This window comes from Cryptomeria japonica, chromosome 2 (assembly GCF_030272615.1).
Source record: "Cryptomeria japonica chromosome 2, Sugi_1.0, whole genome shotgun sequence".
NCBI lineage: Eukaryota > Viridiplantae > Streptophyta > Pinopsida > Cupressales > Cupressaceae > Cryptomeria > Cryptomeria japonica.
Window position 1 is genome coordinate 504588947 of NC_081406.1, and position 15011 is coordinate 504603957.

The following is a 15011-nucleotide window of genomic DNA, read 5'->3' on the forward strand; positions in this document are numbered from 1 at the left end:
GTGTTTATCCTGGTCACTCATAAATTATTATTTTTCATTCATTTTGATCAAATTTCCTTCTTATCTATCTGAAAGTCTATCTCAGATAGAATAGTCTGATAGGCATTGGTTCTCCATTGAAAATAAAACCAAATATTTTTTCACGAGTATCCATATGGTCAGATTTTAAAGTAAGCATCTTGTGTAAGATATAAGCAACACCAAAACCTTGTAGAGCCCAAACTTCCATTTCTCCTACTCATTGCCCTCCTTGATGGGATTTTCCTTTGAGAGGTTGTCGAGCGAATCTTTTCCCTTATTTAAATGTTGAACCTCTAAATTCTCATAGGGACCTCCCAGAATTACTTCTAGGGCATGTCTAATTATTTTTATAGATTCTTTCATTTCCTGATTCGAAGCAAATAACGAGCTAATAAATCTCCTTCTTTTTGCCATTGGATTTCCTAATCCAATTCATCGTAGCATTCATAATGGTCCAATTTACGAAGATCCCATTGGATTCCAGAATCTCATAGCATGGGTCCTAATAAACTCCAATCTATTGCTTCTTCTCTACTAATAATGCCTACTCCCTCAACTCGTTTCAAAAATATAGGATTGCGTGTAATAAGCCTTTCATATTCTGTCACTTTTGGGAAGAAATAATAGCAAAAAGCTAAGCATTTATCTATCCAACTGTAGGGTAAATCTACAACTACTCCTCCAATACGAGAACAATTACGCATCATTCACATGCCAATGGTAGCTTCAAATAAATCATATATGATTTCCCTCTCTCTTAAAATATAAAAGAAAGGAGTCTGCACACCAATATCAACCATGAAAGGTCCAAGCCATAACAAATGAGAAACTATGCGACTTAAGTCTAGCATAATCATTCTAATATAGCTAGCCCTTTTAGGTATTTGAATATTTTCCAATTTTTTCTAGCTCATTAACCGTTATCGCCTCTATGAACATAGTAGCCAAATAATCCCATCGTGTTACATAGGGGAGATATTGAACAATGGTTTGGTTCTTAACAATTTTTTCCATCCCTCTATGTAAATAACCTAATATAAGTTTTGTTAAATTTTCTGCATTGCGGAATATAGATCTAGCATGAAAGAAGAAACAAAGCTTGCAGGAAAGAAATCAAATCAGAATAAAACAAAATGAATGTAATTCTATTAATTCATTGTCACAACTACAATATGTTGAATGCATGGTTTTATACAAAGAACCATCACATTAGCAACAAAGGAAACAAAGAAGAACAACCACAAAACTGGTTGGTTATGGTGAAAGAGGTGGAGCATGAAAAATTAACTTGTTGTTCACCTTGGTTAGGCTTAACTAAGCGATCATGCAAAAATAAGTCTATCGTAAGTCTACCTGAGAATGCAATCATTAGTTTATCACCATAAACAAAGGAGAAGACTGGAGTCAGATAGTTAGAGAATAGTTAGGATTATATATGGGTTTAAATATGGAGAATTAAGAGAATAGTTAGGATTATATCAGCCTGGCAAATTTATCCTTGTATTCTAAAAAATATTAATTTAATCTCAACATCTTCATGTTTTATGAAATAATGTCTAACTATTAGCAATCGAGGTAATTCATTATTCTCATAGTTGATCCAAATACAAGCTATGAGTTTCAAATTCCCATAATCAAAATAATAAAGTTCATAATTTTCAAAGGAAAGGAAATGATCCGAATTATGGATTCGGATGACAACACCTGAGTGAGAACCTGCGGTATTGTAAATTCTATTTACAAGAACAAGAAAGCATAGAATTGAAGCAAGCCAAAAAGTGATCTATTCCATTCGAAAATCCAACATATAGTAGTTCATGAGATTACAAGGGTCACACAAACCCCTTGAGAATTGAAGCCCAACAATCACATTCGTTTATTACATAATAAAATCTAAAAACTACGAAAATTTCAAAAAAACTATATGAAATTTTATCCTAACTTTAACTAGGCATAACTTTCTGCTCGGGACTCAAAATTACGAGCTGTTTAACTCATTGGAAAGGTCTCCAAGAGTTATGAACAAAGTCCTGCAAGAACTTGTGTACGACAATGTTCTAAAGGACATGCCAAACTTTCAAGGGCTAAAAATGCCCCAAAGGCCTTTAAAAATGACAATTACTAACGTATAGAAAAACTAAAAAAAATATAAAAATATTTTTCCACTATTTCAGATTTGCTTCTGATCAGTGGGATAAAGTGAGTCGCTTGGTTGAGGAAGTTAGTCATCATTTCTTTTTTTTCGCACTCTTGGAAGGGATGTGATAAATCTGACTTTGTAGTGCATGATTTTGTACTTACATGCATGATTCTTATTCTTTTTTATTTTATTTTGTAATGTACTCTCTTTCAAATGAAGTGTTAGGTGCATTTTTTCCCCTAGAATGGAATGGTTTCAGTCTTTCTTCATTAATGTCTAGTTTAAGATTGAATTACTCAAGTTATTCATAAGCTATATAAATCCAGAGAATCCAAGTAATGTCACACCCTGCTATGAGGCCAAGAGGACTAAACAACAATAGCAAACAAAATGTGATTTAAAAAAAAAGAAAAAAAAGATTACATTACACATGTAAAGAGATACATTCAACAAGAAGAAGAATGATACACAATTAACATCTTGCAAAAGTCCTCAATGCCCCATAATGATGTAACTCAAGGTTGATCATCATCCAATACGTCCAACAAAGAACTGCTGTACAAATTATAATATAGATCGATTACATAGGTACACGATACGTAAAGCATTGCTTGAGATTTTACATATGAACCTCAAAATACATTACAAAGGATCCTGAATGATTCCATCTCCAAGAGTACATGGAAAGGTATAGCACATATATCTGCATCAATACAAAGGTCTTCAATCTTCCACGAGTCATCACAGACATGAAGCTGAAGGAGTCAAAACCCAATGGGTGCAAATAACACTCCACCCAACTGTGTGGTACCATAAGGTCCACCCCCCGTGCTAGGAGGTATCAGCCAGACCCACAAGGTGGAAGCAAAACATACAAGGATACCATCATGACTCACAAAAGAATCAACGAAGCTATACTTCTACGAGACTCACAATGGAATCCACAATACATAATACACATGAGGCTCACAAAAGAATCAACAAGATAGATTATGCAAGAGGCTCACAATAGAATATCACAAGAGACACAAACGGTAAACCACCAACTTCCAAAGGCTGAAAACAAACAAGAGAAAACATAACATAAGTTACCACTAGGAAGCAATAGGGAAGAGTGTCATCACTAGGTTGTCATGAGTTACCCTGGTAGGTCTTCACTAGATCTCGACCCCCATCTTGGGTTACCCTGGTGACCTCTCCCGACCCCCAGCCCCCATACATACACTAGTGGACCACACCAACCTTTTGTGGAGACAAGATTGGTGGAAGCCATTTCAGGCCCTTCTCTACTTACCCCAAACCTATACAAGCGTTTGCGGGCAAAAGAGGCAGCATAGAATTATTTTGATTAATGTGAACTAACTACCCTCCCAAGTTCATTAATTAGGTTATCACTTGATTACAAAACTTCCATTGAGTTACCCAGCTGACCACTTTGGGTCCCGACCCCTAATGAAATCCACTCTCCCTTGACTTGCACCTAGGAATCAAAATAAATCACAAGGCCATGAGACCAAAAAAAAAATGAGGTGACAAGGTTCCAACCATAGCAAGGCTTACCTCACTTGCTAGAACAAGATCCCCAAAATGAGTAACTACAATAGACTAGGAATGACCTTCTAGCACATAAAGAATCTACTGATCCAAAAAATATCAGGAGATGAAGTACATCAATGTTCAACAATGAAGGCTCGACTATCAAAGAAGTCATGCAAGACACCAATCTCACTACATTCAAGGACAATGAGAAACATGCACACAAGGAACTCTAACACTGTCCTAGCCTATGAAAGCTAAATACATTCAAAGAAAGATAACCGAGTATCCAACTATGATAGACATGACTCATAAACAAAAACAAGGTCTCATAATGCCAAACATAAGGGAATCCAAATAAAACACCAAAGAGACCATAACACCATCTTTTCAATAATTAATTCAAAATAACATTAATCTCGAATAGTCCAAATTTAAAGCACACATCTCATTTTATTCCTATTCAGTTGCACGACAAAGTTAGCATTACCTTCATCACTCAATTACGATTACGTAATACATTATTACCCTTTCATTAACATTATATTGATCAATAACGATAAAAAAGGAAGACTTCAAAATTTAAAATGAAGTACACACACACACATTTCTAATTACATAATAATAATTAACCAATCTAAACTTAATCTTATATACTATATCAACACAAAACCATATACGAATCTGCATATATAACAATACACAACAAAATACCAACACCATATATATATATATATATGAGAATCATTTTTAATTTGAATCAACTATTAAATAAACATTAATTAAAAACCATGCACAACACATAAAACATATTTGGCTGAAGTATTGTTTATGCATGACAAACAAAGTGAAGGAGCCATGGGTATCACCCACCGCTGTGGGTGAGCCCCCACAGTCGTGGCCTTCCCATGGTTGTGGGTCGCCACCCACGTCGTGGGTGGGTTTCCCCACAAAGCCCAAAACATACACAATCCGATACAAGGTAAGAAAAACAGTCAATAAAAACAAACACACACAATGATATACCAAAGATTGCAGCATAACGAAACACACACACACACACACACACACACATGGCAAAAAAGGGAAAAAATAAAGTAGTTTAACTAGAACTCTGATTTTAATTTTAGAAATATTAGTTTTATTTTTGTGCGCATTTTAAATAAAAATAAAAATAAATTATTAAAGATGAAAAATTAAATGCATGTACATCTAGATCATAAATGTTGGATTAATTGTGGTCATTGGTTTGGTTTGTAAGAAGAAATAAATTGTTGGTTTTCATGGAGCTCTACAATAATACAATTTTTTAAAAGCTTTAATGGTTTCTCTTTTCTTAGCATAATTTATATGGTAGATGTGCATGCATATGTTTGAATTTGAGTATTTTGGTTTAAATATGGTGAAATTTTGGTTGGAGTTTTGCTAGAATTAGATGCTTTAATATTTTTTTTTGCAATTTTAAGTGATTTATGTTCATTGGGAGATTGCTCTAACTTTGTGGTTATATGATTTAATCTACTTAACCAAAGCTTAGTTTATTTTTGGATTAATTTGTTTATGCATATTATCATTCCAACATAACTCAAAATTAAGATTGTTTTCTTTCCCTTTCTTTTGATATTTTTTACAACTATTTAGAATTAGGAAATGATAGTAAAATATTATACATTAGCTATCTAGTGTTACCAAAATTCATATTTAATTAGATTCAAGATTAGTGAACCCAACTTTTAGGGTGTGGTGCATTATAAATTGCTTTATTATCAAAACCTATCCCATATTGTGCAGACCCCATAATACAATCATGCAAGTCCCCTTGTAAAAATAGCAAACAAAAAATGACTAGGTGAACTGGCCAAAACCTTCGAGTAGTCGTCTTCTATTAAGGGTTTCGATTTCCTTTCAAGAAAGATGTGAGTTTGTTTGAATTTTAATATGTGTTGCAAGTGTGTCAAAGCAATTGTCAATCAATTCCTTCAAACTTATCCAATATAAGGGTAAATTCTTCTAGAAACAGTAGGTGTAGTTTAATTTATATATTTTTAGAAATATCTATCAATATATAGAGGTGTGTTTTATGAAATTGTCAATGTTTGCACATACACCTTGATGTTTATTTTTATAACATGGAACTATTGTAAAACTTAAATTCTTTAAGTTTGTGGGGGTGGAGATGGGGGCGAGGGGGATAAAGTTAAAACGTTATAAAACTTTTAAGAGAAATTGATTTGAAAATTATACAATTATATATTTTAGCCTCTTGTTTTAGTCATGTCTTTTCCCATGTATTCTAATCACACATCAAATTCTTTATGGATTTTTGGATTGCACCAGTTTCCAACATCTATAAATCATAATGACTTGAAAATATTAAAATGCACCACCTATATATATTCAAAGGGAGTTATTTCAATACTCTATATAATCATCCCACTCCAAATTTTTATTACTCTTATCTTATAGGTGCTACTTTAGTGTTATATTCTTCCTCGATTTTTTACCTTTTAAAAAAAACAAATAATATTTTATCACAATGTAAGAATTATATAGAATATTATTTTTCAAATTCATTTTGTATCTACAATACACACATTTGATTTTTGGTAAATTATTTTTCATTTTTTATAATATTTCAAAACTATATATAATCACAAATCCCACTTTAAAAAAAATTGAAAGCTCTATTGCATGTGCACTACCACTCATGCTTCTAGAAGGCTTGGTTCAAATTTCATAATAAGACACATACAAACAAAGCAAGCTAAATAAATATTATAGAATGTCTACAATATTCTCTATTGGAAGAATTCATCAATATTCAAGAACTTGATTTGATTTGGAGTTTTATACAAGTAAGGATTTTAGAAGAGTTAGTTAAAATTTGTATAAGAGAGTGTGAGTGTTTAGATGATATGATTGTGGTTATCAAAGAAGATTAAAGAATAATGGTTTGACATTATTGCATAGCATATAGAATTTGATTTGATTTGGAGTTTTATACAAAGATTTTAAAAAAGTGAATTAAATTTTGTATAAGAGAGCGTGAGTGTTTAGATGATATGATTGTGATTATCATGAGAGAAGGGGATTGAAGAATAATGGTTAGGCATTATTGTATAGCATATACTATGAATAAAAAAAAATTATAATGTAAAACGAATATTTATAGTCTTAAATATAATGACTCTTAAAAATATAAATATAAAGAGATTGGCTATCTATAAATATTTGTGCTTAACTACTATTTGATAACAATGTTGCTGCACGGTGTGAAAAAGATAAAAAGAAAAAAAAGATCTGCTACTTGGTGGAAGGGTGCATCCTCTGAACACTATTTTGTTAAAAAGAAAAGCTTCTCCTAGGTGGTGGCACAGGTTCCTCAACTCGATGAGCCTCCTGTTGCTGCCTCTGTTCCTTAGGAATGTGTGGATGCTTGCGGTGGTACCCCGACTGATTGTTTGAAAAATGTTGGATCTTCTTCTTCAATGGATGACTCTCCCGCGTCCCAGATTGCTGCTGGATCTTCTGTTGTCCCTGCCTCTCTGGATGCTGGCTCTGTTCCTCTTGATGTTGGGAGGCCCTCTATTCTGGATCCTTCCTCTTGGCAAAAGGCTGCTGCTAGGGTCGAGGAGGGATGGATCACTGTTAAAAGTAAAAAATCTAAATTGTCCCAGTCCTCTTTTGATATGACCCTTCGATCCCACAAGGGTAGGACAAATTCTTGATCCTTCCTGGTTGGGTTAGGGCTGCTGGTTTTTTGCAGCCTGTTGGTTTTTGGTGGGGGTATTTGTTGTTCCCCTTCTTTTGGTTGGCTATGCCGAGTCTCTTTTGTGTTCTGTTTCTTTGAGTGGACTTTCAAGCTTATCTTTCGGTTCGGGTTGCAGGTCCTAAAACCTGTCTTGTAAAGGGTTTCTGGTCCCTTAAAAACTTGTTTTTCCTTAATCAAAAACAATGTTGAATAGACATGACTTTTTCATAGTTCATGAAGTTTGTAAAGAGTGCTTTTGGATTCAATAGTGTGTATTTTTGCATCAACATCTTAAATCACACACAATGATTATCATAATAAAAATGAGAGTTATGATTTGGATTGTAGACTTAGCACTTCGAAAAAAAGTAATGATAAGGGAGTGACAAGAGGATCCTTTGTCCTTTGATTTCCAATCCTAATGTCATCATTTTACCCATACCTCCTTTTTAGATGTTAAGTCTGCAATCCAAATCATAATTTTGTTCTTCTTAATGATGCTTCATTGAGTTTGATCCAGAAACATTGTTGCAAAAATATCCTTCATTTTCCAATTCTCTTGTCACCTCACCACCTCTACCTCCTTTTTAAATATTAATTTTGCAATCCAAAATCATCTTTCTTCTTCTATATAATGACAGATCATTGAATGCAATCTAAAATATAGATTCAACAATATATATAATTGAAATGAAAAATACTCTCTATCCACACCTTTTAAGTGCTATTACTAATTTAATCTAATTGACTTTGAAAACTCATGCACACCATTTATGTATGCAATTAATAGAACGAAGAAAGAAGAAACAAATCAAAACCATTTCCCTAGATAAAATTCATTTAGTTTAAAACCAAACCTAGCCGTTACGGTTTAAACGTTAAAAAATTACTTTCAAATATGGAGTTAATTAACCCTGTCTCTTTAAAGAACGTAATTGTTTTATTTGAAATCGGAGTAGCAGTAACGGATGCAAGTGCAGAGAAAATGAATACAGAATGCGAGCAAAACACGCCCAAAAAGTGGAGAAGAACCTCCGGTTGGAAAAATGATACCGATATGGTTAAGCCCAAAAATGAGCAAAGAGAAGAAACATCAGACAAGGAGAACAGAGGAGTGGCTACAAACAAGCAGAGACAGCGTAAGAAGGAGACTCTTAAGAATGTTTCAAACCTCCTCCCTCCTCCACCGTCCTCGTCTTCAAACTCAAAGAAATCAGGCCACATCCGGAACCACAAAAGGGCTGGTATTGGTAGATCGCCCCAACCCCATCTTGAGGAACAGAGTCATGAGAAAATCCTGGGTTCAAGTCCTACTTGCCCCATAAAAAGTAATTCTTCTTTGAAGAAGGAGTTGCAACCTGTGAGGTTAAGGCTTCAGAAATTGAATATAGATAAGGAGAGAACCGACAAGTTGTTGGATGAGCGTGATGCCCTTCTGAAGCAGAAGGAGGCTGAGCTCGAGATCAAGGCAAAAGCTCAGGAAAGGCTTCAGTTGCAGCTTATACAGTTCCAGAAATTGAAGGAATTCAAGAGTGCATTGGTAATTTTTTGGTTTTTTGTTTTGTATTTGGATCTAATGCCTTCGGGTTTGATAGCTTTAGGTTTTGTTGATCTAGTTTTGGTCCAATTGGATAGAGTAAATGCTCTTCCGAGCCGTTCAAGGGAAGACTGTTGGGCCTTTTCTGTTCTTGGGGCTGGGGTGATTCTTCCTGTAAGTTTGTAGCTCGAGTAATTTTTGGGTTAACGGGATTTATGTGAGCCATTGGTGCAAGGGGCTCGTATTTGTGTGGTACTTATTGCAGTCCTGAGCTTCACCAACTCAAAATAGAATAATTAAGTTTGACTCTTCAGAAACTAGGGTCCCTTTTACTCTTACCACTTTTCTAATATAGCTTTTTTGGAGTCCCTTTGACCTACTTTAGTCATTTTTGTACATTACTATAATTGCCTTCTTGCCTCTATGAGATTTGATCCAGTGAAACTTTTCCAAAACACACTGAATTTGCATAAGCGTATATGGTTACTTCAGATTTTTCTAGAAAGCCCTATCTTCATTTCCATAGAGTGCGTAGGATTTGGATAGTGTAGTTCTCGCATAAATGTTAGCTTCATTTCCATTATGGGGTTTAGTCTAGCTTGGTTTAACAAAAGCATAGCTCCATTTCCATAGAGTGTATGGGTTTTGATCTGGACCTGATTTTTCATGGAATCCTGGATTCATTTTGGTGCACTATGTTAAGGTAGATTTCCATAGAATTTCTGTAAGACCAGTCATAACAGATTTGAAACTGCATGATTTAAGAAGATGATGGCTGATGTCACATTTTAGTTGGTGTATGTGTTTCTTCAGCCTGTTAATTTTGTTAAATTTAGTTCATGATACGCTATCAAATGCTTTTCAGGAATTTAATAGTTGTGTTTTTGTGTGCAAACAGAATTACCCTTTGGAGCAGTCTCTCCGCATGGTGGAGCTTGCTAAGGAGAAGGAGAAGGAAGAGAAGATAAATGATCCAAATAGACTGAAGGAGCCTTCTCTGCCATATATTTTGTGGTGCCAAGACCAGTGGAATCAGGTAGGCTAAATGCTCCATTCATCCCGATTTGCATTCTAGATTGTACCAAATCTTCTTCACTTAATTTTATTCTAACATGTTCTGTTATTTACATATAGGTGGAATGTTTGCATTAGCAAACTATATGATGTTTTTTTGATAAAGGTAAAACGAGGGTTTTTGAAAGAGTACCAAAATTTTTACATAATCAAGAATAGATAGAATATTGAAGAGCAAACGAGAAACAACAGGGATGAACAGTTTTTAGGCTACTACACAAAAGCTACTTACATAACCTGAGCATCACTGCTGAAACTAACTACTAAGGATAGACTTCTCTAACAGAGACCAGTCAAGTGGTTAAAATCTGTAGAACTAGAGAGCTCTAAATACTAGCCACAGTTCTACTCACCGAATTGCTGAAGTACCATTCCAACCTTCCGTTTCTGACAATAGAACCAAGCTCATTAGGGTACAAGGATCACCTGAAGTCCTTTTGCCAAAGTTCCCAATAGGTCTTGTACCCTCCATTTTTATTTTTCTTTTAGAGAAGAGCCAGGAGAATACCAAGCACTCTACAAAGGACGAGAAGCAGGACTCCCCACAGCAACACAAGCTCCAGCACCTTTCAATTTGAGCTCCTCTCATTAGTAGACACAGTATGATTGGACTCATTTATTACCATTTCTGAGAAGGGCATCTCTTCATTCACTTGAGGAATACACAACTTATTTTCCCTCTCCAAGCATTCTGCTTCCTCCTATTACCTAGAAAAAACAAGAGTTGAGTGGCTAACCCTAGGGCATAATGAATAAACATTCGCTGCTAACTCAAACTCAATCTTCTACTTCTAGACACCAGACTTAGAAGGCAAGGAGATAGAAGTCAGTAGCATCTTATCAACATTAGTATTCATACAGAAACTAGTATACAATAGTCGCTTCTTGGATCTAACCACAGGATTGATAGTAGCCGCCAATGCTCCACAAAACCTCTTCTTCCCAATATTCTAATGACGGGCCTAGCAATCTAACTCAATTGGAGAACCTACTACAGCATTCTTTCATTGGATCAAAACCTGGTTTCCACTTTCGAAGGAAGAATCCCAATTGCCCATAGAAGTAGGGACCACTTGAAAGGGTCTCGACACAATCGATTTATTTAAAAAGGAAATAAGGAAGAAACCTTGAAACATAGCCAAGACCTCTCTGTTTGGCTAGACAATTTCCATTTCCTTTGAGCCCATCTTCTCACCACTTCAATTTTGCTTCACTTGAAAAATTCCCAATGAGGGCATTCTAAACTTGGCTTGAGTAGGGCTTGCCACAAGCCACATTTGCCCTAGATCAAAACCTGGGGAACCTATTATAGCAGTCTTTCATCATAATGGGGAATCTATTAGATCGTTCTTTTGTTAGATCAAAACCTGGTTTAACTCTTGAAGGAAGAGCCCCAGTTGCCCATAGAATCATGGACCACTTCAAAGGGTCTTGACACAATCAAGTTGATTAAAAAAGGAAACAAGGACGAAACCATGAGACATAGCCAAGAGCTAAACAGTTTCCATTTCCTTTGAGCCCATCTTCTCACCACATCAATGTTTGGCTTGGCACTTGAAAAATTCCTAATGAGGGTGTTCTAAAGCTTGCGGGGAGATCTTTCCACCATTGAGTAGAGGACATTGATCTGAAGGTATTTGTAGCCGACAACCAATCTTGATAGAACATGGCTTGAGCGGGGCTTGCCACAGGCCACATTTGCCGAAGATTGTGAGCAAACAGCAAGATCCACACCTCAACTCTTTAGGACCAGCAACAGCATTTGGAGGCAAAACAAAGTTACATCCATCAGATTCCCTAATCGCCAAAGACCAAGCATTAAAATTGTCATGGATCTTCCAGAGAGTAGGAATAAGCTCCATCTCTTCCTTTAAAGAAGGGGAAGTGTGGGAACCCCACATCCACCCCACCAAAGTGAACCCAAACTCAACGATTGTGCTAATTGATAGAGCCACGACCTCTCCTGTGTTTGAACCAAACTCTCAGATGCTGCAGTGCATCTTCTAGTAGGGGTGTTCTAAAGCTTGCAGGGAGATCTTTCCACCATTGAGTAGAGGACATTGATCTGAAGGTATTTGTAGCCCACAACCAATCTTGATAGAACATGGCTTGAGCGGGGCTTGCCACAGGCCACATTTGCCGAAGATTGTGAGCAAACAGCAAGATCCACACCTCAACTCTTTAGGGCCAGCAACAGCATTCGGAGGCAAGACAAAGTTACATCCTTCAGATTCCCTAATCGCCAAAGACCAAGCATTAAAATTGTCATGGATCTTGCCAGAGAGTAGGAATAAGCTCCATCTCTCCCTTCAAAGAAGGGGAAGTGTGGGAACCCCACATCCACCCCACCAAAGTGAACCCAAACTCAACGATTGTGCTAATTGATAGAGCCACGACCTCTCCTGTGTTTGAACCAAACTCTCAGATGCTGCAGTGCATCTTCTAGTAGAGCTCATTGAGTAGGAGCACTTACGATAGTAGGCTTACAAACAAGGTGAGCATGGGCTACTTGTCGAGCCTCTAACCGTTAGTCAAACGGACTTTCTTCTTCCTCCTCAAGGCTGCTGCCCCGGTCGCCCCCTACTTCTGCCCCACTAGTTGATCTCACCATCCACCTCCTTACCATCTTCATTGTCGCCATTCTCCTCTGCAACCTACAACATTTCCTTTCTCAATGGAGATTTAAAATTCTACTTCCCGCTCAACAAACTTTGCCCAACATGGCTAATATTTTTTTTCACCATCAAATTATATGATTTCTTTTAGGATTCAACGATGTGATTTTTGAGTCAATCTCTATTGACCTATACTTCATGAGTAGACAAGAATCCATCACTCATGAGCATGAATGGTTCACTTTAGCACTCATTGTATCTAGATAGTGCTCATGGGCGAAGCTTTGGAACTGCTTGAAATTCATCCATCCCAATAATACGCTGAATCAAGTACACTTAACTATGGAGTTTCATCCAAGATCAAGCCCACTTAGCTTGCTGCACCATATTCAAAACATTAGAAAGTGTCTTATACAACTCCCTAGCTCATTTGTTTATATTTAACTTTTAAGTGGAGTGTTTGCAGTGTATCAATTTATATGCTGTTTTATATGGATTCATCTGTGTAATTTTAGAGTCAGTTTTTATTTACCCATATTTCATGAACAGTGTTTAACCATGTTTTGGAGTGTTGCAAACAGATGAAATCTGAGAATCAAAATATCCCATTTAAGGACATGGGAACAATTATGGGAGAGAACTGGAAGGTTTTGAATGCAGAAGAGAAGAAACGATACAATGATAAATATGAGGCTGAAAAGGAAGCATACCTGCAGGTAGTTCTCGAAACTTAACAGGTTGTGTAATTTTGTTTTTTTGTATAAGATCCTTAGAGGAATTGAGCTAACCTGCCATCAACTGTAAAGTTTGTTGGACAAGAGAAGGGCAGAAATGAAGCACTAAAGCTTCTTCATGACAAACAGAAACAGAACTTGCAGTATTTAGTAAATAGAATTTGCAAAAAATGCTGGTTATTTTACTAATTATGTAGAGACTTCCTCATCATGTTTTCTACGACATTAACTTGTGTGACTTTCCTTTGTAACACAGGCTGCGGTTCAACAAAAGCAGCAGCAAAACGAGGGAGGCACTGACCCTAACAGGCCAAAGAAGCCCCCAACATCATTCCTACTTTCCAGGTTTGAGATCTGATTGCCAATAAACTTCTTTTCTCAGTTGATCAATTCTTTTTCTTTAAGAATTGGTATTGAGTTTTTTCGGCTATTAGCATTTGGTTTTCACAGTCAATAAGAATGAGTGAGTAAACTCTGAGTTTTGTCTGCATCGCTTATTTTTAGAATCGTAAACTCACTTATTAGCATTCAGTTAGCTAATTTAGGCCACACCTCTGTTTTAACAGTAACAAAACAAGGGAAATGCTAGCAAAGGAAAGGCCCGAAGTTAGCAACACAGCCAACAATGCACTCATTTCTGCAAAATGGAAGGTGAATAAATTTCCTTATTATGTATGTCTATAAAGAATTCTCATATCTTTTATGATCCTCATTTTTTATCTTTCAGGAATTGGAAGAGGCATGTAAGAAAAATGGGATGATCAGGGAGCAAAAGACGGAGGAGCAAACACAACATCAATTCCAATTCATTGAAGAAGAGATGGAAGTGGGCATGTCTACTGCAAACACAACATGTTCGTGATTTGCTTGTTTCCAGAAACAAGGCTATACAGCTAAAAGTATGTTCAATCTTTTACAGTGAACATATTATATTGGTAATGAGTTTGAGATTCAGTCTTTGGATCAATTTTTGGTGCTATGATCAGAATTTCCAGGTTTTTAATAACGTGCTGTTACAACCTAATTTTCTAAAATTGGCCTTTGGATCAAGTTTTACTGATGCTTCAGGGAATGAAGCTGGGATCCCTGGGATAAGTTAGATATTTCACAAACAAAAATCGCGGTCCCAAGAGGCACGTTATGTATATAATTTACAAACAAAAAATAACAGCAGCACGACTCAAGGGACATGTTATATAGAGTTCTATGAAGTTTTGCATCAATTACAAGATCGGAAGCAAATTTAATTCTGGTTTTGGTTTCAAATAAGAGTTCCATGTACGGTTTAATATATGGACTTAAAAGTTTTCAATATTTAGAAAGTGAAAATAGTTTCTAATAGGTTTCAGAAATCAAAAGCATCTTTAGTATATGAAAAATTAAAAAAATCAATTTATTGTTATTTTTTAATTTTAGATTATCTTATCTTCACTTTCATCTCTTAACTCTCACTCATCCAAAGTTTAACTTATTTCAATTGATGATGATGATGATGTTGATGATGATGATGATGATGACGACGACGATGATGATGACGACGACGACGACGATGATGACGATGACGACGACGACGACGACGACGATTATGATGATGATGACAATG

At 36.0% G+C, this 15011-nt stretch overlaps 1 protein-coding gene and 1 pseudogene across 1 annotated transcript; one reads left to right on the top strand and one right to left on the bottom strand.

The window, feature by feature from the left end:
• Positions 1-234: 234 nt before the first annotated feature.
• On the bottom strand, positions 235-7888 carry LOC131078936 (NAD(P)H-quinone oxidoreductase subunit H, chloroplastic-like; annotated as a pseudogene).
• Positions 7889-8346: 458 nt separating this feature from the next.
• Positions 8347-14730, top strand: LOC131078937 (high mobility group B protein 6). The gene is made up of 6 exons (XM_058016785.2): positions 8347-8988; positions 9884-10021; positions 13256-13390; positions 13665-13753; positions 13975-14059; positions 14136-14730. Exons 1-6 carry the CDS (start codon positions 8347-8349, stop codon positions 14268-14270), a joined length of 1224 nt encoding a protein of 407 aa, XP_057872768.2. The 3' UTR covers positions 14271-14730.
• Positions 14731-15011: the final 281 nt, after the last annotated feature.

Bases quoted from the DNA above. Each gene is read 5' to 3' on its own strand.
- LOC131078937 (XM_058016785.2), top strand. From the start codon at position 8,347: ATGGAGTTAATTAACCCTGTCTCTTTAAAGAACGTAATTGTTTTATTT. The intron at 13,754-13,974 runs GTTTGAGATCTG...CTGTTTTAACAG, and splicing joins ACATCATTCCTACTTTCCAG to TAACAAAACAAGGGAAATGC. The intron at 14,060-14,135 runs GTGAATAAATTT...TTTATCTTTCAG, and splicing joins TCATTTCTGCAAAATGGAAG to GAATTGGAAGAGGCATGTAA.